Source organism: Hippocampus bargibanti, linkage group LG13, assembly GCF_051943395.1.
Source record: "Hippocampus bargibanti isolate YZ-2025 linkage group LG13, ASM5194339v1, whole genome shotgun sequence".
NCBI classification, from domain to species: domain Eukaryota; kingdom Metazoa; phylum Chordata; class Actinopteri; order Syngnathiformes; family Syngnathidae; genus Hippocampus; species Hippocampus bargibanti.
Genome location: NC_142746.1, coordinates 1,227,535 through 1,248,631, shown reverse-complemented (window position 1 = coordinate 1,248,631; position 21,097 = coordinate 1,227,535). Strand labels below are relative to the sequence as shown.

The window sequence follows — 21,097 nt, the reverse complement described above, 5'->3', positions numbered from 1 at the left end:
CCAAATAGGTAGGTAGGTAGGTAGGTAGGTAGGTGGCTGGGTGGGTTGGTAGGTAGGTAGGTAGGTAGGTAGGTAGGTAGGTAGGTAGGTAGGTAGGTAGGTAGGTAGGTAGGAAGGAAGGTCGGTAGGTAGGTAGGTAGGTAGGTAGGTAGGTAGGTAGGAAGGAAGGTAGGTAGGTAGGTAGGTAGGTAGGTAGGTAGGTAGGTAGGAGGAAGGTAGGTAGGTAGGTAGGTAGGTAGGTGGCTGGGTGGGTTGGTAGGTAGGTAGGTAGGTAGGTGGGTGGGTGGGTAGGCAGGTAGGTAGGTAGGTAGGTAGGTAGGTAGGTAGGTAGGTAGATAGGTAGATAGGTAGGTAGGTGGCTGGGTGGGTTGGTAGGTAGGTAGGTAGGTGGGTGGGTGGGTGCATGGGTCGGAAGGCAGGTAGGTAGGTGGGTGGGTGGGTAGGCAGGCAGGCAGGCAGGCAGATAGATAGATAGATAGATAGATAGATAGATAGATAGATAGATAGATAGATAGATAGATAGATAGATAGATAGATAGATAGATAGATAGATAGATAGATAGATAGATAGATAGATAGATAGATAGATAGATAGATAGATAGATAGATAGATAGATAGTTAACTCGCCATCTAGCTAGCTCAGGGGTGGGCAAACTTTTTGACTCGCGGGCCGCATTGGGTTCTAAAATTTGACAGAGGGGCCGGGCCAGGAGCATTTGGAGGGAGTGTTTGGGCCGGAAATACTCTGAACAAGTTATGTCCATAATTTATAAAATCACTTCAAATGACTTCGACTGAGCGTATTTTACAAAGATTCCACAGCATATAGCTATAGTTTACGTTTTAGGACTTGCGCTGAATATTCATGAAGTCTTGTTTTCGAGTTGATGACGATCCCCATGTGACGTCACGTTTGGACCGCCCCTGACCGAGAAAGCGACATACAATGCATTTTGGGTACTTTGTTTGGTCTGAAAACTTCGTGTTGATCCGTGTTGATGGTGAAATTAGAAAGAAAACACATAAATAACGCCATGGTGAATCGTTGTGTGTTGCACCAAGACAACTATTTGATATTCGCTGACACAAATTCCCAGCTGACAAATCAGCCCATTTCCAACGGAGCTTGGGCGCAATCTTCTGCATTTCTGGGTGCTACAATTGCTGTCATTGATGGCTCGAATTGATATGGGAGCACTCCTTGAATCAATTGCAAACATTTATGCTTTCCTCTTTAGAACTATTTGAATCATATTCATAACTGGATGAGTAACAAGAAAACATCTTCTCCGAATCTGAAGCCATTGTTTTGATTCTCGATCAAAGGCAAGACGTCTTGGCCTGACGTCACGAACAGGGGGGTGGGACCTTCTGAAACTGACCATTTCCGGATTCATTTGAAGTCATTTTTATTTGTGTTCTTCATTTAACTAAAAATATCAGCCTGCCTGATTTGGGTATTTTAGATGCTATAAAACGTTTTTCTGATGTCAGTGGGAAACAAAAACAAAAAATGGTGCCGGTGCCTTTAAATGTAGTATGTACAAACCTCATAGCACAGTAAGAACACTACAACCCAATTTATTAACTGTCTTTCAAATGTGAAAAATATCCCTGATCAGTTAATAAATTTGTCTCAAGGAACATGGCGTTGACATACTATTTCACAGATACTTGGAGGAGGAAATGGAAATAGATTAAAATAACATGCACTGTGATTTATCAAGATTGCGTCTGTTTTTAATAAGTTTCCATCGAAGGGGCAAAGTTAAAGAAATCCACATTTATTGAAAAATGGAATCACTTTGAAAATTCAAAACATATTATTACACAACGAAATATTCAAGCTCAATAATACCTACTTGTGTTAAATTCCGCCAAATCATAGATGGTTTGTCCTGACCGCGCGCTCAACAAACTCCTCACTGACGCCCTCGCCTACACGCACAAACAAAACACGTGTACCGTCGCCGAGCACACAAACATAGACTACCTGCAGTTGAAATTTGCATTCTCGGCACGGCAGCCAATCAGAAGCCTGCTTCTTTCTTCCGGACTTTCGCAAGCGTTATAAAGTCGTGCAATTGCATGTCATTTTCCAAAATAGATGCACAGAACCTCAGCCCAGAAGAAAGATTCAAAAGAAGCTAACAACATATGTGACGCTAAAAAACGTAAATTCACATTAAACCGTGACTGTAATGTGTACGTGAGACTTATGAAAGGGGCTTAGTGGCTCGTAGGAAGCAATGCAAAAGTTGCATTGTGCACCGCAATGACAATCGACTACTGCAGCAAAATCTACGGCCATGCACATTTAGCGTAAATTAAGCAAGGTAGCATTTGTAGTAGGTGCATTCTTGATTTAAAAAAAAACTTTATACTTTGTTACAATGTTTTTTAATGTGATTAGTTGTCTCTTTGTGCTTCAAGTTGTGAAAATTGGGACAGGCAACTTTTCAGTTATCTGCCCTGTTGTTCGCTAACTTTTTGTCATGAGTTTTAGACACTGTTTGTACTATAATTTGGGCAAGTTCGGCGGGCCGGATTAAAAAGCCTAACGGGCCGTATGTGGCCCGCGGGCCGTAGTTTGCCCATGCCTGAGCTAGCTGATAGATGGATGGATAGATAGATAGATAGATAGATAGATAGATAGATAGATAGATAGGTAGATAGATAGATAGATAGATAGATAGATAGATAGATAGATAGATAGATAGATAGATAGATAGATAGATAGATAGATAGATAGATAGATAGATAGATAGATAGATGTTGTAATGACACACCGATGCACCAAATTGGAAAAAGACATCCCGCGTGAACACTGCCAAGGTAGCTTTTTAAGTACCAGCTGACACAGGACAGATCACAGGAAGCTCCTGTGCGGCATTTCAGCCTTTTGGAGCCTCCGGCCCATCGGTCAGCGGCGCCAAGCTGCCATCTTCACACGTACGACACCTCAGTGGAGCGAGGCCCAGTCGGCGGCGACGCCTAACAGCCTTCCTGCGCTTGGGACGCCGTCACATTCTCACTTGCTGATGCGTCAAGACTGACGGCCGATCTCTGGGACACCGATCCACTTCTCTCCCTTGCTTCATCTTTGGGTGTTAGCGGGGGAAAGGAGGGGTTGAGGTCAGGCGGTCGGAAGTACAGTGATACCTCAGCTTACGAACACTTTAGCTCACAAACATTTCACCTTACGAACATTACATTCGTGAGAATATAATCTTAGCATACAAGCTAGTTTTCGGCAAACGAACCAAACCACACAGAGCGCCACGGTGGCTGGCGAACTCGTTTTAGGCGGATGAACACCAAACCATGCGGTCGAACAGCGCCACGGCGGCTGCCGGACTACTTTTCCACACCCCCTTTGAGTGTAGACATGTTTTGTTGTCGAGTGGAGTATTTTTGCTATTATGGGACCGAAAAAGACCTCACCACAGGCTAGTGTTCAACCGAAGAGGACACAAAAGAAAATGACGGTCGAGGAGAAGAAGGAGATCATCGAAAATCACCAACGAAGTGTGCGTTTGTGTGACTTAGCGTCCCAGTATCAGTATGCTAAATCGACCATTGCTACGTGTGGCGAAGGGTGTTTCTGTGTTGTCTAAGGGATATAGAAGAGGTCGAAAAACTTCTGTTGATTTGGATTAATGATAAGCAGCTAGCACGGGACAGTGTGTGTAAGGGTATTATCGCCGAGAAAGCACGGCAACTTCACTCGGATATCATCAAGAGGCAACTACATCAAACACCATAACAAAGGTCACGGTTTATTTCTTTAATGACAATACAATAGCACATTTATTATACGTATAATAAGGTATATTTTGTGTAGTTTTAAGGCTTATTTAGTAGCAACTTGTGTTTTATGGCGACCTGGGAACGGATTATTCTCATTTTAATGGTTTCCGATGGGAAATTAATCTTTGGAAGCCACACTTTTTGCCTTACACTCACTTTCTGAGAACCAATTAAGTTCGTAAGCTGAGGTATCACTGTATATATCAATAAGAGGCAACTACATCAACGACCATCACAATAAAACGACTTGATTATACAGTGCAGTTTATTTCTTTCATTACAATACAGTAGCACATTTATTATACATAAAATACGGGATATTTTGTGTAGTTTTAAGCCTTATTTCGTAGAAATGTATGGTTTATGGGGACCTGGGAATAGATTATTCTCATTTTAATGGTTTCTTATGGGAAATAAATGTTTGGAAGACACACTTTTTGCCTTACACACACTTTCTGGGAACCAATTAAGTTCGTAAGCTGAGGTATCACTGTATATTTTGTGTAGTTTTAAAGGACAACCGACATCACTTTTTTGTTTCCTAACTGACATCAGCAAAAGGTGCTATACCATCTAAAATACCCAAAAAACACACAGTATGATATTTTTAGTCAAATGCTAAACACCAATAAAGTGTCCAAAATCTGCAAAAAAATGAACCCGGAAGTGGCCAGTTTCAGAAGGTCCCGCCCCCTTGTTCGTGGTGTCACCCCAAGACGTCTGGCCTTGCTGGTAAATCAAAACAATGGCTTCAGATTCGGAGAAGATGCTTTCTTGTTACACATCCAGTTATGAATGTGATTCAAATAGTTCTGAAGAGGAAAGCATACATGGTTGCAGTCGATTAAACAATTCATTGCGTGCCATTTTGAGGTATCTGGAGGCGGGAAATGTAGCACCAAAAAGAGGCAGAAAATTGTAATTGTTTAATAATAATGTATGTAATTTAGTAATAATTTATGGGTACCTGGGAACTGATTATTCTCATTTTAATGGTTTCTTATGGGAAATTAATCTTTGGAAGCCAAACTTTTCGCGTTACACTCACTTTCTGGGAACTAATTAAGTTCGTAAACTGAGGTATCACTGTATACATCATCAAGAGGCAAGTACATCAACGACCATCACAAAGGTCAATAAAACGACTTGATTATACAGTGCAGTTTATTTCTTTCATTACAATACAGTAGCACATTTATTAAACATAAAATACGGTATATTTTGTGTAGTTTTACGTCTTATTTTGTAGAAAAGTATGTTTTATGGGGACCTGGGAACGGATTACTCTCATTTTAAGGGTTTCTTATGGGAAATAAATGTTTGGAAGACACACTTTTTGCCTTACACACACTTTCTGGGAACCAATTAAGTTCGTGATCTGAGGTATCATTGTATTCTTTTTATTTTTACTTCAAGATGGCGCCACAAGAGTGGCTGCCTTTACTAAATTCAAGGAGAATGCCCCTTCCACTATTTGCATCAAAAAGCCTGTGAAGAAGACCCCGCCCCCCATTTCTAAACAGCATCATGTGACAACTCACCGGTTTTACCAAGTGTGTCGCTTGGGTCGCACGTGCGATTCCCAAAGCTTTCACAAGCTGCACCTGTGAAAAGTACAACCGGACGGACACCTGACGCCTGATCATTTGCGTTGAATGGAAAGAGGCCATTGCGATACGCTGCGCACCTTCGAGAATGGGCTTTCCTTGGGGGCTCATTTCAGCATTGATCCATGTTGGGTGCACCTCATCTTCTGGCTGATCCGCACCGATCGCACCGTATTGTTCTTTTCCCCCCAATTTCTGCCATTTTGGGATACTCCAGGGCTACAAGGGGCGCTGTGGAGTATGTTGGGATGTTTTTTAATGGAAAAAAAAAACAAAACAAAAAACTCAACTCATCTATTGCCACAATAATAATAATAACAATACTAAAAATAATAAAATAAAGTCTACCATCCATATACATATACTAATCCTCCATTTTGTACAACTAAAGCTAGGACACAGCTAGCTAGCTAGCTAGCAATTAGAAATGAAGGAAAAAAAAGATGACCATTTCGAGGTAAGACCAGAGCATTGTCATCAAATGGTGAGTAGTTTTGCTTTAAAGTGATACCTTGGCTTACACACTTAATTGGTTCCCAGACAGAGTGTGTGAGATGAAAAGTATGTATCCCAAAAATCAATTTCCCATAGGAAACCATTAAAATGAGAATAATGCGTCCCCATAAAACAGAATTTCCTACTTTCTAATTTTCTAAGCCTTAAAACTACACAAAATACACCTTATTTTATGTAAAATAAATGTCCTATGGTATTATAATTAAATAATAAACTGTACTGTATAATAAAGTCGTTTTATTGATGGTCGTTGACGGCTCGATGGAATGGAGTGGCCGGTTTCATCAGCATTAAACACTTGATGAGGAACGTAGCCTTCTTCTTTCACCATCTTGAGGAATGATGCCTTGTAGTTGCTTTCTCTGTGATAATTGTATCGAGTTCCTCATCAATTGTGTTCTGTTTAGCTGGGTTGATCGCTTTTTGCATCAAGTGTACAGATGGCTTGTGCGGGTTGTTTGTGGAGCCTCATTGATGGGATATTTTAACCTTGCAGTCTATACTCTGCCTCAAAGTTGAAACTCTCTCACTGTCATCTGCCTGTCTCTTTAATATTTAAACCACCCCCCCTCTCACTGCTGCGTTCTTGACCAATCACGTGGCTTTCAGCGAAGACTGGGGGCGGGGAATAGAGGACAAAAATGGTCGGGAACCCCACATCACTCATTGAGGCAGCTCCGTGTATGAAAAAAGTTTGTATGCCAAGGTAAAGTTCGTATGCCAAGGTAAAATTTTCATAAATGTAACGTTCGTAAACCGAAAAGTTCGTAAGCCAAAGGGTTCGTAAACCGAGGTATCACTGTACAGCACAGGTGTCAAAGTCAAAGCCCGCGGGCCAAATCCGGCCCGCCACATCGATTTTTTCGGCCCGCGAAAGCAAATCAAACGTATGAAATTCCATGATGCTTGCTAAATTCTTCACCAAAATGTCATATTTTTGGATATAAACCACAATAAAATTCATTATTCTTGACTTCAGATTTGATAACGAGTTATTCATTCATTTGTTGTGTGCTCTCTATGTAATATGTGGATCGCATTAAACATTCTAATGGCTTCCCCAAATTCATAACGGCCCTCGGGAGGAAACCATAACTACAATGTGGCCCGCGGCAAAAAATGGCTTTGACACCCCTGCTGTACAGTATTTAAATGTTGTTGTGGCCATTTCATATTTGAGTTAGTGGTGTACATTTCCAGGTTGAGTTTCCAGGTTGCTCACCCACAGAAAAACGTATCCTGTGCCTGTAAAGTGTCCTTCCATCTCACGCTACTGTGCACCGCGTAGCCTCGCACGGGCGCGTAAGGGGTGCATAAAGGAGGCGATTGGCAGGCGACAAGCGCGTCCAACGTGTTTACATGTGCTGAGCTTGTCAATGGAAGGAAGGCGGACCGGGAGATTGTAGATGTGTGAAAGCAGAAAGGGCGAAATATCAAGTGAATAATGGATCCGGGCCTTTCAATTATTGACGGTGCACATTGATGCTTTCAGGACGGGAGGGGGGCGGGGGGTGGTCACATACCAGGTCTCATTCATGAAAAAGGGTGTGACTGTCTGTGCGTCTTTCAATCAGTGGGTGTCGGTTTCTCTTTTTGGAGCGAATGGGAGGCGGGGGGGGGGGGGGTAAAATTCACAGTTGTCACGGTTTGCATGGTGGTGATGTTGGTGGATCCTCGTGATGGGTCGATGAGGCATCCTGTATCGTTTCAACACAGTGAGACACTGTATTGACACTGTGTTGCTAAATCCTCAAACCTGGTGGACTTGCAGGGTCATCTGACACTGAGCTGTTAACACACATTTTAATCTTTGCAAGGTACGTAGTCTTGAAAATAAATAAATCGATAAAGAGATAAATACAGAAATAAACAAATATATAAATACAGTAAAGTCTCGTTATATCGATATTCAAGGGAGTCCGAAAAAATATCGATATAACCGGGACTATCGATATATCCGACCCTGTTTGCATGTAATTTTCTCCGTGCGTGCATAGAAATAGTATCGATATAACCGGGACTATCGATATATCCGATATCGATATAACGAGACTTTACTGTAGTTAAATAAAGAAATAAAGAAATAAATGAATAAATAAATTGGTGAATCGGTAAATAAATAAATACATATACAGTGGTACCTTGGATCACGAACTTAATTGGTTCCCAGACATTATGTAAGGAGAAAAGTGTTTATCCCAAAAATTAATTTCCCATGGGAAACCATTAAAATGAGAATAATCCGTTCCCAGGTCCCCATAAAACATAATGCTCGACTTTCTAATTTGCTGAGCCTTAAAACTACACAAAATATACCTTATTTTATGGAAAATAAATGTGATATAGTATTATAATTAAAGAAATAAACTGTACTGTATAATAAAGTCGTTTTATTGACCTTTGTGATGGTCGTTGATGGCTTGATGGAATGGAGTGGCCGGTTTAATCAGCATTAAACACTTGATGAGGAACGTAGCCTTCTTCTTTCACCATCTTGTAGGTGCTTTCTCTGCCATCATTTTACCTAGTTCCTCATCAATTGTGTTCTGTTTAGCTGGGTTGATAGCTTTTTGCATCAGGTGTACAGATGGCTTGTGCGGGTTGTTTGTGGAGCCTGATTGATGGGATATTTTAACCTAGCAGAGGAACGTAGCCTTATTCTTTCACCATCTTGAGGAATGATCCCTTGTCGGTACTTTCTCTTCGATAATTTTACCTAGTTCCTCATCAATTGTGTTCTGTTTAGCTGGGTTGATAGCTTTTTGCATCAAGTGTACAGATGGCTTGTGCGGGTTATTTTTGAAGCCTGATTGATGGGATATTTTAACCTTGCAGTCTACACTCTGCCATTTAACTATCAAAGTTGAAATGAATCCAAATGTCACTGTTTTCTATTCATTTTTAAACCACCTCCCCTCACTACTGCGTTCTTGACCAATCATGTGGCTTTAATCAAAGACTGGGGGCGGGGAATAGCGGACAAAAAGAATGTCGGGTGCTATTTTCTTTTTTGGAGAACTCTCTGTCTGTAACCTCAACCCCCTCACTGCTGCGTTCTTGACCAATCACGTTGAATAGAGGACCAAAACAAGCCGGCTGCCATTTTATTTTTGGAGAACGGGCTCGTTCGCGAACAACACATCACTCATTGTGGCAGCTCCGTGTGTATCCCGTGTTTCCAGCAGCTCATGTATTTTGTTTTTCTACTTTCATTCCTTTCATCACTTTGCTGCTGTGAAATGTAAATTTCTCCACTGTGAGACTAATAAAGGCATATCCAATATCCAATATCCAATATCCAATAAAATAGTTCGTATGCCAAGGTAAAATTTTCATACATTTAAAACAAACCAAACCACACGGAGCGCCACGGTGGTGGATGGCAGACTAGTTTTCGTCACCGGCTTTCTTTAAGTGCAGATGTGGTTTGTTATCGTGTGGAGTTCTTTTGCTATCACGGGACCGAAAAAGACCCCATCACAGGCTAGTGTTAAGCCGAAGAGGACACAAAAGAAAATGACAGTTGAGCAGAAGAAGGAGACGAATGAGGTGTGTGTTTGTGTGACTTAGCATCCCAGTACCAGTATGCTAAGTGGTGTTTCTGTGTTTTCTAAGCAACGATGTTGTCACATCCTCATCGTCGCCAGGAGCGGGCCACTCCCCTCCCGGCTCACCGGACTCACGCACCTGTTCTGAACGACATCACCGTCTGCAACAAATACCCTCTCCTCCTTCAATCAGCGGCCATTTTTACCAAATTGGATTTACGAAGTGCTTATCATCTGGTCCGCATCAGAGAGGGGGACGAGTGGAAAACCGCATTCAAAACGCCCTTGGGGCATTTTGAGTACCTGGTGATGCCGTTCGGACTCACCAACGCGCCCGCCGCATTCCAAAACCTCATTAACGATGTGCTCAGGGACTTTCTCAACGTCTTTGTATTTGTTTACTTAGATGACATCCTCATTTTCTCCAAATCTACAGAAGAACACCGGCAGCACGTCCGACGGGTCTTGGCGCGGCTCCTGCAAAAGCGGCTCTACGTGAAGGCAGAGAAGTGCGAGTTCCATGTCCGCAACCGCCTCCGTCAAGCCTTCTCCAACCCTCCGGTCTTGCGTCACCCTGACCCGGACCTCGCGTTCGCGGTCGAGGTCGACGCATCTGAGTCTGGAGTGGAGGCTGTCCTATCACAGCGCTCCCCGATCGACCAGAAGCTCCACCCATGCGCAGAGGCCAACTATGACGTGGGGAACCGAGAACTGCTGGCGGTCATCCTGGCGCTACAGGAATGGAGACACTGTTCTGAGGGGGCCAAACACCCATTCACTGTATTCACAGACCAAAAAAACCTGGCCGCCATTCGGTCCGCCAAGAGACTCAACTCGCGGCAGGCCTGATGGGCGCTGTTCCTCACGCGATTCAACTTTACTCTCAGGTCTGTTTGCCGTTGCCCTCCTTCCTTGTTCTTGACTTTCTGTTATGTTTGATGTGTCTCAGTAAAGACTCCTTATTGGAATCACTGTGTCCACCGTGTATTTCGGATCCGATCCTTACTACCTTCCGTCGTCCCTCGAGTATTGTCACCACTCCTCGAGCGGACGTGACAGATGTCAGGCAATAAAAGAGGTTGAAAACCTTTGTTGATTTAGATTCATGAAAAGCAGCTAGCAGGGGCCCGTATGAGTGAGGGTATTCTCACCGAGAAAGCACGGCAACTTCACTTGGATATCATCAAGAGGCAATTACATCAACGACCATCACAAAGGTCAATAAAACCACTTTATTATATAGTACAGTTTATTTCTTTCATTACAATACAATAACATATTTAGTATACATAAAATAGGGTATATTTTGTGTAGTTTTAAGGCTTATTTTGTAGAAAATTATGTTTTATGGGGACCCGGGAACGGATTATTCTCATTTTAATGGTTTCTTATGGGAAATACATGTTTGGAAGACCAACTTTTTGCCTTACACACACTTTCAGGGAATCAATTACGTTTGTAAGCTGAGGTATCACTGTATAAGGCACGGCACAAGGTAACCTTTGCCCGTTTTGTCATATTCCGTCTTCTGCCCGCAGGGTGCGTTAGGCATCACGAGGATCCGTTTGCCCAGTGAGGGGTGGACAACTATGTGACACCCCCTACGCCCCCACCTGCGTGACCTTTCCTGCGCTTGACTCCGCCGGCAGGAGACCATCACCTCCAAGCAAAGAGCCCTGTGGGAGATGAGGACACAAAGCAGCGTCAGAGGGGACAAATATCAACATGGACAGAGACACAACACTCTGAATCCGTTTCAGTTTGCTTATTACTCTCAAAATGGAGACCACATTTGAACGATACAGTAAAACTCGTCAAACTGAAGAGTTCGTAACATGGTAGGATGTTAACACCCTCATTGAGTGCTCTTCTTTGTGTTTGCTTTCAACATTTTACTTGTAGTAGACGTGTACGTTCCACCACGACGTCCCTGATCCACTGCTGAAAAGGATGCTTTGATCCTCTCCTCTTTCATCTAGAACTGCTTTATGTCACAAAGAGGGTACAGCAAGTGCTGAAGAATGAATGACTCTCTGTGTCTTTGTGTTGTCATGTTATTTGCTACTTAGTTTTTTTGTTTTACTTCAAGATGGCGCCGCGAGAGTGGCTGCCTTTCCAGCAGCTCCTGTATTTTGTTTTCTACTTCTTTCTTTCCTTTCCTATTTCATAACTTCACTGCTGTGTTACTTCCAGGTAGAGTGAACACTGGCGCGAATGGCTGCCGCTGCTCACCCGCACGAAAAAATGTTCTTGTCCCGTGACTGTAAAGTTTCCTTCAGAGTTTTGAAAGGCGCTTAGAAATTAAATGTATTATTATTATTATTACTATTATTATTATTATTATTATTACAAAACAAACATGCGGATCAAACCTCTAAAGATGGAGGACACTGATTTGCTGTGGCGACCCCTTGAAGGGAAAAACCGAAAGGAAAAGAAGATTATTATTATTATTTGCTATCTATTTGCTATCTACTTGCTATCTATTAGCTGGCTGTCTAGCTATGTAGCTGGCTATTTATTAGCTATATGGCTATCTAGCTAGTTAGGTAACTGTCTAGCTGGCTATCTATTAACTATCTGTTAGCTAGCAAGGTAGCTTTCTATCTATTTGAGTTACTTCCGGGTTGAGTAAACGCTGGCACATGTGGCTGCTGCTGCTCACCAACAGAAAAAAAATATCCCGTGACTGTAAAGTGTCCTTGAGAGTTTTGAAAGACGCTTAGAAATTAAATGTATTATTATTATTATTATTATTATTATTATTATTATTATTATTATTTTTTTTTTTTATTCTGACCCTCTAACGGATGCATTGAGATGATCTAAGCCTTCTGCAGGACCCTTAACGGCTTCTGAAACTTAACTTATACAGTGGTGTACCTGTAAAATATTATACTGTATGTTGATAGTGAATCGTTTACTTTATTGAATTAGCGTTTTGTACTGTACTACAAACATTTATTGTTTATTATGAACTGTGTTGCACTAAATTTGGCCTTATAAATATTTTTTTGTACTCATACACAGGTAAATTTACAAATCCTAGAAATCAAACCGATTGTTGTTTATTGGTGGTGGTCCCGGTCCACATTAACTGCGATAAACGAGGGATTACTGTATTCCAATAGGCAGCCTTTAAATGGACCAAGCCATTTGCGAATTGTGAAAATCTTTGCGTAATTAACGTCCATTGCCCCAAAATGTTTCATGGTCGCTTAAAATACAGAAGCGCGTTTTTCTCCTGCCCTTATGTTTTGTACTGAACCTAAACTGAACCTAAATTACGCACTATGAACTTTTTTTTACATTGCGCGGCAATGTAAAGGTGACTGTTTCTTTAAGGCAACGTCATCAAATTTCAAGATGGCGGCTCCCTGATTCCGTTCTACCGTCCAGCTTACGCCTGTTTGCTAATACTACTCGGTAAGTGAAAGATGCACTTTAAGTACACAGCATATGTGTAGATATGGTCGTAAACAAACACAAAAAAAAAACGTGTTCATGCTGTAAATTGTGGCGAGCGGCGTGAATGAATTCGTCTCTTTAACTCGTGCTCTCGTATGCCTCCCATGTTTTGTATGGCAGGTTTTCGGTCGGAGCGCTTCAGGCGCCGCTTTCCCCTTCTCTTATTTGACGACAATGAATCCACTAGTGAGAAGGACACTTCCTCGGTCAGTCAGAACTCTTCTGACTGACATCGGTCCAAAGGACGAGTGGTCGGATGAAGCCGAGGAGGCCTCGTCGGGGAGCAGAGATGGAATCTTGTTCCCCGGAAGAGGAAGAGGGGCTTCTTCTGGACAGGTAGAATTCGTCCCTCAGGATGGAAAGATCATCAAATTGTGCACGCTGTGCAACCGCAAGGCCGCGTGTTACACGTGCCCTCGGTGCAACTTGCATTACTGCGGCTTGGCTTGCTATCGAGGCCCCGATCACTCGCTGTGCTCAGAGGAGTTCTACAAAGAGGCTGTTTTTGAGGAGCTGAAAAACATGGCGGCCACAGACCCAGAGGGAAAGAAGAAAATGCACCAGATTCTTCTCGGATTGAGACAAAAGGCTCAAGAGACAAATGGAGGAATGGAAAGCGTATTACGGGATGCCAAGATGGAGGGAGACGGCGGCGTTGAGGGTGTGGACCTGCTCTCCATATTAGCCGAGCTTCAGGGGACCTCTTCGGGGGACACCGAGAGAACCCAGGAAGAAATCGGAGATCCAGAAGCAGATGAGGGGCTGTCTGAAAATATATCCCAAAATCTGTCCGAGCTTGACCTGGACAAGCTCTCGGAAGAGGAGCTGTGGGCGCTGCTTGACAACGGGGAGCGGGAGAAGTTCACCGCTCTGCTTCGGGGAGGCGTTCTGAGCGACTTGATCCCTGCGTGGACGCCGTGGTGGGAGGAACATGACGAGGCAGGGAGAGGCCTGGTGGAGTTGCTGGAGGGGGAGGTTCAGAATCCAGACCAACAAGCGAATAAGTCCAAGAACCAGGATGAAACGTCGCGCTCCGTCGTCTCCAGTGTTCCTGCAATTTCTGCCAAAATCCACAAACTGAGTTCCTTGTGTCCAAATCCATCTCCGTTGATCTGCTACAGCGTGGTCAACGCCCTCTATTGCTACACTTTCACCTTGCAGCTCTTCAACGGTGACGCTGACTCGCTCCTGTTGGAGTTCTGCGACACGCTGCTCACCCTGTCGGAGGCTCTGAGCTCCACCAAGGTTTTCAACTCCGTTCAACAGGCCATCCACAGCGGAGAGACGCTCATCCTCCGAGGAGGCTATCTCCACAAAGAAGAATCGCACGCCACAGATTTGGCGCTTGAAGCCACCGCTCACGTCCTGACGGGTCGAGACACGGAGAACGCCGCAGGATACACCCTGGCCGCCTTGAGCCAGATACGTTCGGCGCTTTTCCGAGCTAGAACTTCGCTCTCAAAGGATGGAGAAGAAGCAGCAAAGAGACGCAAATACTTGCTGGCTTGCAAGAAGTGCGAATTCCTTCAGGCTTGGACGCTGGATCGTTCGCCGCGTGGCACTCGCGGCTTGGCGTTTGAGCTGTGGAACGAGGACGCGAGGCGAGCGAGGCAAAGGAAAAGTATGGAGGAGAGCAAGAGGCTCGTCGCTGAGATGGTTCAAAAAGGAAAGGGCAAAGGTCATGCTACTTTGGTACAGGAAGTACATTGACAGTGTCTGAAACTCCTGACAAAAAGTTAGCGGACACCAGCTTTCTATCTGAGTTACTTCGGGGTTGAGTGAACGCTGGCGTGTGTGGCTGCCGCTGCTCACCCACAGAAAAACTTTATCCTGTGACTGTAAAGTGACCTTGAGAGTTTTGAAAGGTGTTTAGAAATTAAATTGATTATTATTATTATTCCAACTCTGAAAAGTTGCCTTATTATGACATGAATTGAGCTAGCTAGCTAAATATTTGATATCTATAAGCTGGCTGGCGAACTATCTAGCTAGCTAATAGCTATCTCTGGCAAGCTAGCTTTTACATTATATTATATTCTATAGCTATCTATTAGCTAGCCAGCTAGATTTCTATCTATTTGTGTTACTTCCGGATTGAGCTGGCGCGTGTGGCTACCGCTGCTCACCCACAGAAAAACATCCTGTGACTAAACTTTAGTCACTAAAGTGACATTGAGAGTTTTGAAAGGCGCTTATAAATAAAATGTATTATTATTATTATTATTATTATTATTATTATTATTTCTGTGTAAGCTCTTAGTCGTACAGGAGTGGTCCATCGATGAAAAGGTTTCTTCAGCCGACATCTGTACTTTTTTGAAGGTGTCTGACGTTTCGCTTGCGTCCGATATTATTATTATTTTTATTATTATTTAAAATGTACTTACCACAAATGCTCCCTTGCTTAATTGATGGTAAATATGCTGATGATTTTGCTCCCGTTGTGGTTTGCCCATACACTACACGGCATGTTGCAAATGCAATGTTTGCATTGCGTCGTCTGCTAGCGTCATAAATGTTGTTTCTTGTGTTCTCTGTGCGTTTACTTTGGAAAATGATATGCAAATGCACCCGGAAGCACAAATTTCAAAATCGGAATTTTGAAATCAGAAAGATTTCAAAATCGGAATAAAGCAAATGTTTGATTTGAAAAAAAATCTTTCCTTTTTTTTTTCTTGAAAAAGTTGTCAGCCACCCGGGAGGAGACGTTCTGTAAGTTGTACGACCGACGTAAAAGTTGCATGCCTCGGGTGTCCGGGCAGACGTTATTTCAGATACTGATAATGAACAAAAAAAGGGGGAAGAAATGGATGCTTGTGTGGATCAATAAAGAGCATAACTGGTGAACCCTCTGATTTGTAGCATAGCTTGTTCGAATTTGAAATGACAATTATCATTTCAAAGTCAGTAGCCTGGGAAATTTGTACTGGCTGTAATCATTCATCATTACAATCAACATATCCGCCCAAAGCTATCTAAATAGCGATCTTGCTGGCTACCTAGCTAGCTAGCTATTTGCTATCTATTAGCTAGCTAGCTGGTAACCTAGCTAGCTATATATTTTCTATCTATAAGTTATCCAGCTAGACATCTATCAGTTATATATTAGCTAGCTAGCTAACTTTGGTCTTGTCAGATTATCGTTACTTAGACAATCATTTTAAATACTACATAGTCATATTCCACAGAAATGCTGCAGTTTCAGACTTGAGTGATGTAAACTGAAATTTTGTAGAGTAAAACTGTGTTACTTTCGGGTCAATCACCAATGTGAGACCAATAAAGGTTATCTCATCTCATCTTTTTAATGCCGACTATTTACCCATAAAATTGACTTTCAAAGATTTTCATTTGTTCATAGTAGTAGTTAGTCATATGGTAGCTGTTTCAGAGATTCGCATATTCATATGAACGGTCATTTCAGTGATTCCATAACATGAGTTAAATATGTATGTCATAAGGATCTGGCGACTGCAGAAAAATACTACGGTAGTTGCTTTGCAAAGTTCATTTCGGTTGTGTATGTGATACACTACGGTATTCTAAATGTACGAGATGGCGAGTTTGAGATTTCATAAAACGTTTCAACAATACAATAACGAATAGTTTAATTCTGGACTAAGTGAATGTGTAAAATATTAGAGTAGTTCAGCTGCAAAAACCATGAGCTGAAACAAATTGGCGTTTTATAACGCTTTAATGGTAAATTCAAACGACCTGCCAAATCCCGCGATACTTTGGGGACGTAAAACGGAAGTCACGCTTGTCTTTACCTCCTGCGACACCGCAAACATGGCCGCGCTCTTGAGATTCACCCGGTTCCTCAAGTTTTCGCCTTCGGGCTTGCTACAAATCGCGGGGACCCGAAGAAGCGGACCGCCGTCCAGTCGCTTTTATAGCGGAAGAAATGTTGTCGGCAGGGCGGGACTCGCCACCCGACAGACGCAACCGAGTGCGGGGAACGCGTCCAGGTAAGTCGCTAGCTTGGCTACTCAGCCACCACGCACGTTAGTCTGATGCGCGGATGTCATTGAGGCTCAATGACAGCCACAAAAGCAGCACGATTTGTACTTTTTCTGACAAATGCCTTCTTGTAATGTTGTTACTATAAAAGCGTTTCTTGTTACTCTTACTCACGTGGCTTAATATCAAGTCAATCGAAACCCCCCTGTTTGGAAATCGCCTCATGCAACAATTTTGCTCGCATAGAATGAAACAGTCAAGCCGCATTTTTTTGGGACGTTGACAGTTTCATGGTAGTTTATCGTCGCTTTTGGACTGTGTATGACTTACGAACTTTATTGGTTCCCAGACAGTGTGTAAGGCGAAAAGTGTGTATCCCCAAAATTAATTTCCCATAGGAGACCATTAAAATGAGAATAATCCGTTCCCAGGTCTCCTTAAAATATAATTTTCAACTAAATAACCCTTAAAACTACACACAATATACCTTATTCTATGTATAATAAATATGCTATTGTATTGTAATGAAAGAAATACACTGCACACTGTATACTAAAGTCACTTTATTTACATTTGTGATGGTTGTTGATGGCTCAATCTACACCTGTTGCTTTCTGACTTGTAAGGTCTTACGAAACTGAGGCATTACATTATCATTATTCATTATTCTTCGTTCCGAAGGATGGTAGCAATGGTTAACTTAGCATACTGGTACTGGGCTGCTAAGTCACACAAACGCGCACCTCGTTTGTGTTTCTCAATGATCTCCTTCTTCTCCTCGACTGTTATTTTGTTTTGTGTCTTCTTCGGCTGAACATGAGTCTGTGGTGGCATCTTTTTCGGTCCCATAACGGCAAAAGTATCGTTGAAGACGATCGACGTGTGCACTCATAGAAAGTGGAAAGGTAAACCGGCTGGGACGCTGTTCGGTCGTGTGCTTTTGTGTTCTTCCGCCGAAGATTACTCCGCCAGCCATGGTGGTGGTGGAGGGGGGGGGGTGTATAGCGAAAATAGTCCGTATGCCAAGGTTTAATTTTCATAAATGTAACGTTCATAAACCGAAAAGTTCGTAAGGCAAGGTATTCGTAAACCGAGGCCCCACTGTATAGGGTTCAATATTCGCGGACTAATTAGCATTGACGATGTTGCTTTTGTCACGAAGCAGCTTATTCAATACAATCCATATTGATTGATATACAGTGATACCTTGGCTTACGAACTTAATTGGTTGTGTGTAAGGCGAAAAGTGTGTATCCCAAAAATTAATTCCCCATAGGAAACCATTAAAATGAGAATAATCCGTTCACAGCTCCCCATAAAACATACTTTTCTACTTTCTAATTTTCTAAGCCTTAAAACTACACAAAATATATCTTATTTTATGTATAATAAATCTGCTATGGCATTATAATTAAAGAAATAAACTGTACTGTATAATAAAGTCGTTTTATTTACCTTTGTGATGGTCGTTGATTGCTTGATAGAATGGATAGCTTTTTGCTATCCATTTTTGTTACTCAAGGAGCTCTGGGTTGTACATCTTGGAAGTTGTGATATTGCAACAGATGCAAGCAGACACACTAGAAACATCATTAATAGCTGGTTCCTTGCTTATCTTTTCATTTCAAATTGAACTGATGGCCTGTGCAGGTTATTTGTGGAGCCTGATTGATGGGAATTTTAACCTTACAGTCTACACTCTGCCTTTGAACTATCAATGTGGAAACGAGTCCAAATTTCACTGTTTTCTATCCATTTTGTCACTCTCTCTTTGTCATCTGCCTGTTTCTTTAATGTTTAAACCACCTGCACTCACTGCTGCGTTCTTGACCAATCACGTGGCTTTAACCGAAGACTGGGGGCGGGAAATAGACAACAAAAAAATGTCCGCAGTCATTCTCTTTTTTGGAGAATGGCTTAACTCTCTGTCTGTAACCCCCCCCCCCCCTCACTGCTGTGTTCTTGACCAATCACGTGGCTTTAACCAACGACTGGGGGCGGGGAATACAGGACCAAAACAAGCCGGCTGCCATTTTCTTGTTAGGAGAACGGGCTCGTTCGCGAACGACACATCACCCATGGAGGCAGCTCTGTGTGTATCCCGAAAAAAAATCGTATGCCAAGGTAAAATTCTCATTAATTTAGCATTCGTAAACCGAAAGGTTCGTAAGCAAAGGGGGTCGTAAACTGAGGTATTGCTGTATTTGAGTTATTCCGGGTTCAATGAACGCTGGCGCGTGTGGCTGCCGCTGCTCACCCACTAAATAACTTATCCTGTCTGTAAAGTGACCTTGAGAGTTTTGAAAGGTACTTTTAAATGAAATGTATTCTTCTTTTTCTTTTTCTTTTTATTATTCTTATTCTTCATTAAAAAAAAACGGTACATAGTGCAAGTATCAAGAAAATCTATACGTCTGTGTAAGCTCTCAGTCGTACAGGAGTGGTCCATCGATGAGAAGGTTTCTTCAGCTGTCATCTGTACTTATTTGAAGGTGTCGGACGTTTCGTTTCTTATCCAAGAGGCTTCGTCAGCGAACTAATTTTTTTTTGCGGTACACATGCACCTAAAAGCTTGCAACCATACATACATTAGATGTCAGTGTGGTTAAAATCTTAGCGAAAGAAAATGGATGGTTTGAAAAGGGGAGTAAAAGAAGCTGATTTCATAAAACAGCAAAACCCTTCACTAAATTGCCATGGTGGGATGGGGTTTAATTTGGATCGTTCCTACAACAGACTTCTTAGGCAACACCCAAACTGAGGACGGACCTATCATAGCAGAGTCCGGCACCGCCACGTCTGGACAGTAGTAGTAATAGTAGTCGTAATATATAGGGCCAAAACTACCAGTAATTTTTTTTTAGTTTGCTGACGAAGCCTCTTGGATAAGAAACGAAACGTCCAACACCTTCAAAGAAGTACAGATGACGGCTGAAGAAACCTTCTCATCGAAGAAAATGTATGTTGATATATGAAGCTGTATTGCATCAACCCATATTTACAATACACGTGTCCATTTTTTTCATTTTTTTTTCACATGCGATTATTGAGAATTGAGAAGCCGACAGGAGGTGGTGGGAGGGGCTGGCCATCATATCTTTTAGTTCAGCAAGCGTCCGTCTGTTGCCCACCCACAAGAAGACTGAATGTAAACTCTGGATCTTAGTGCAAAACAGCAATACTTAACTCACGTTTCAGTGTGGGCGGGGCCAGGAAATGAAATGAAGCCTAGCTAAAGAAATGCTAATCAACAATAAAAAAAAGGAATGCACATAATCCGGGTCTTTCCGAGAATCCAAACTGAAGGGCGAGAATAGCCATGGAAATGCTGCCCCCTCCTGGAAGGGATAAAGCATTAAATATATAGGAGATTTTTTTTTCTCCCAGGCCTCGTTTATAATGCGCACTAGTATTGTGTTGTTCGCGAACGAGCCGGTTCTTAGAGCTGGATGTCTGAGTTGAATGAAGAGAGCCGGTTCCTAACAAGGAGCCGGAAATGGGAGCCGACTTTTTTTTGTCCTCTATTCCCTGCTCCCAGTCTTCGGTTATAGCCACTCATGATTGGTCGATATCCGTGGTATAGGAGGGAGGGGAGAATTACAGACAAACACAGCAGTGAGGGGGGGGGGGGACGTTAGGGTGGAATGTGAAAATTTGTGGATTCTCTCTGTATTTGATATACAGTGAGACCTCAACTTCCGAACTTAATTGGTTCCCAGACAGAGTGTGTAAGGCGAAAAGTGTGTATCTAAAAAAAAAAAAAAATCCCATAGGAAACCATTAAAATGGGAATAATCCGTTCCCGGTTTTCCATAAAATATACTTTTCAACTAAATAAGCCTTAAAACTACACACAACATACCTTATTCTATGTATAATAAATGTGCTATTGTATTGTAATGAAAGAAATACACTGCATTGTATCATAAAGTCACTTTATTTACATTTGTGATGGTCATTGATGGCTTGATGGAATGGCGTTGGAGGTCAAAGGTCAAAGAGAATTGCTGTTTGGAAAGAGAGGACTGTAATTAAAGAAATAAACTGTGCTGTAAAATAAAGTTTTATTGACCTTTTTGATGGTCGTTGATGGCTTATGGAAGGAGAGTCACCTTCCATAAGGACTGTTGGCAACTTAACCTCTGGTGCTGTTCGGTCGTGTGCTTCCGCTGAAGATCACTCCG

The 21,097-nt window shown here is 42.4% G+C and overlaps 2 protein-coding genes across 2 annotated transcripts in view; both read left to right on the top strand.

Annotated features, from left to right (window-relative positions):
• The first annotated feature begins 12,826 nt into the window (after positions 1–12,826).
• On the top strand, positions 12,827–15,793 carry znhit2 (zinc finger, HIT-type containing 2). The gene is made up of 2 exons (XM_089011968.1): positions 12,827–12,908; positions 13,071–15,793. The coding sequence occupies exon 2, from the start codon at positions 13,125–13,127 to the stop codon at positions 14,658–14,660; it is 1,536 nt and encodes a 511-aa protein (XP_088868094.1). The 5' UTR covers positions 12,827–12,908; positions 13,071–13,124; the 3' UTR covers positions 14,661–15,793.
• A 931-nt stretch (positions 15,794–16,724) lies between these two features.
• lrpprc (leucine-rich pentatricopeptide repeat containing) overlaps positions 16,725–21,097 on the top strand; it is a 114,944-nt gene continuing 110,571 nt past the window's right edge. The window contains exon 1 of the mRNA XM_089012714.1: positions 16,725–16,921. Coding sequence (XP_088868840.1) covers positions 16,743–16,921 — 179 coding nt within the window. The 5' untranslated portion in view covers positions 16,725–16,742. The remainder of the gene's footprint in view (positions 16,922–21,097) is intronic.

Excerpts from the sequence above, each read along its gene's own strand:
- znhit2 (XM_089011968.1), top strand. The coding sequence starts at position 13,125 with ATGAATCCACTAGTGAGAAGGACACTTCCTCGGTCAGTCAGAACTCTT.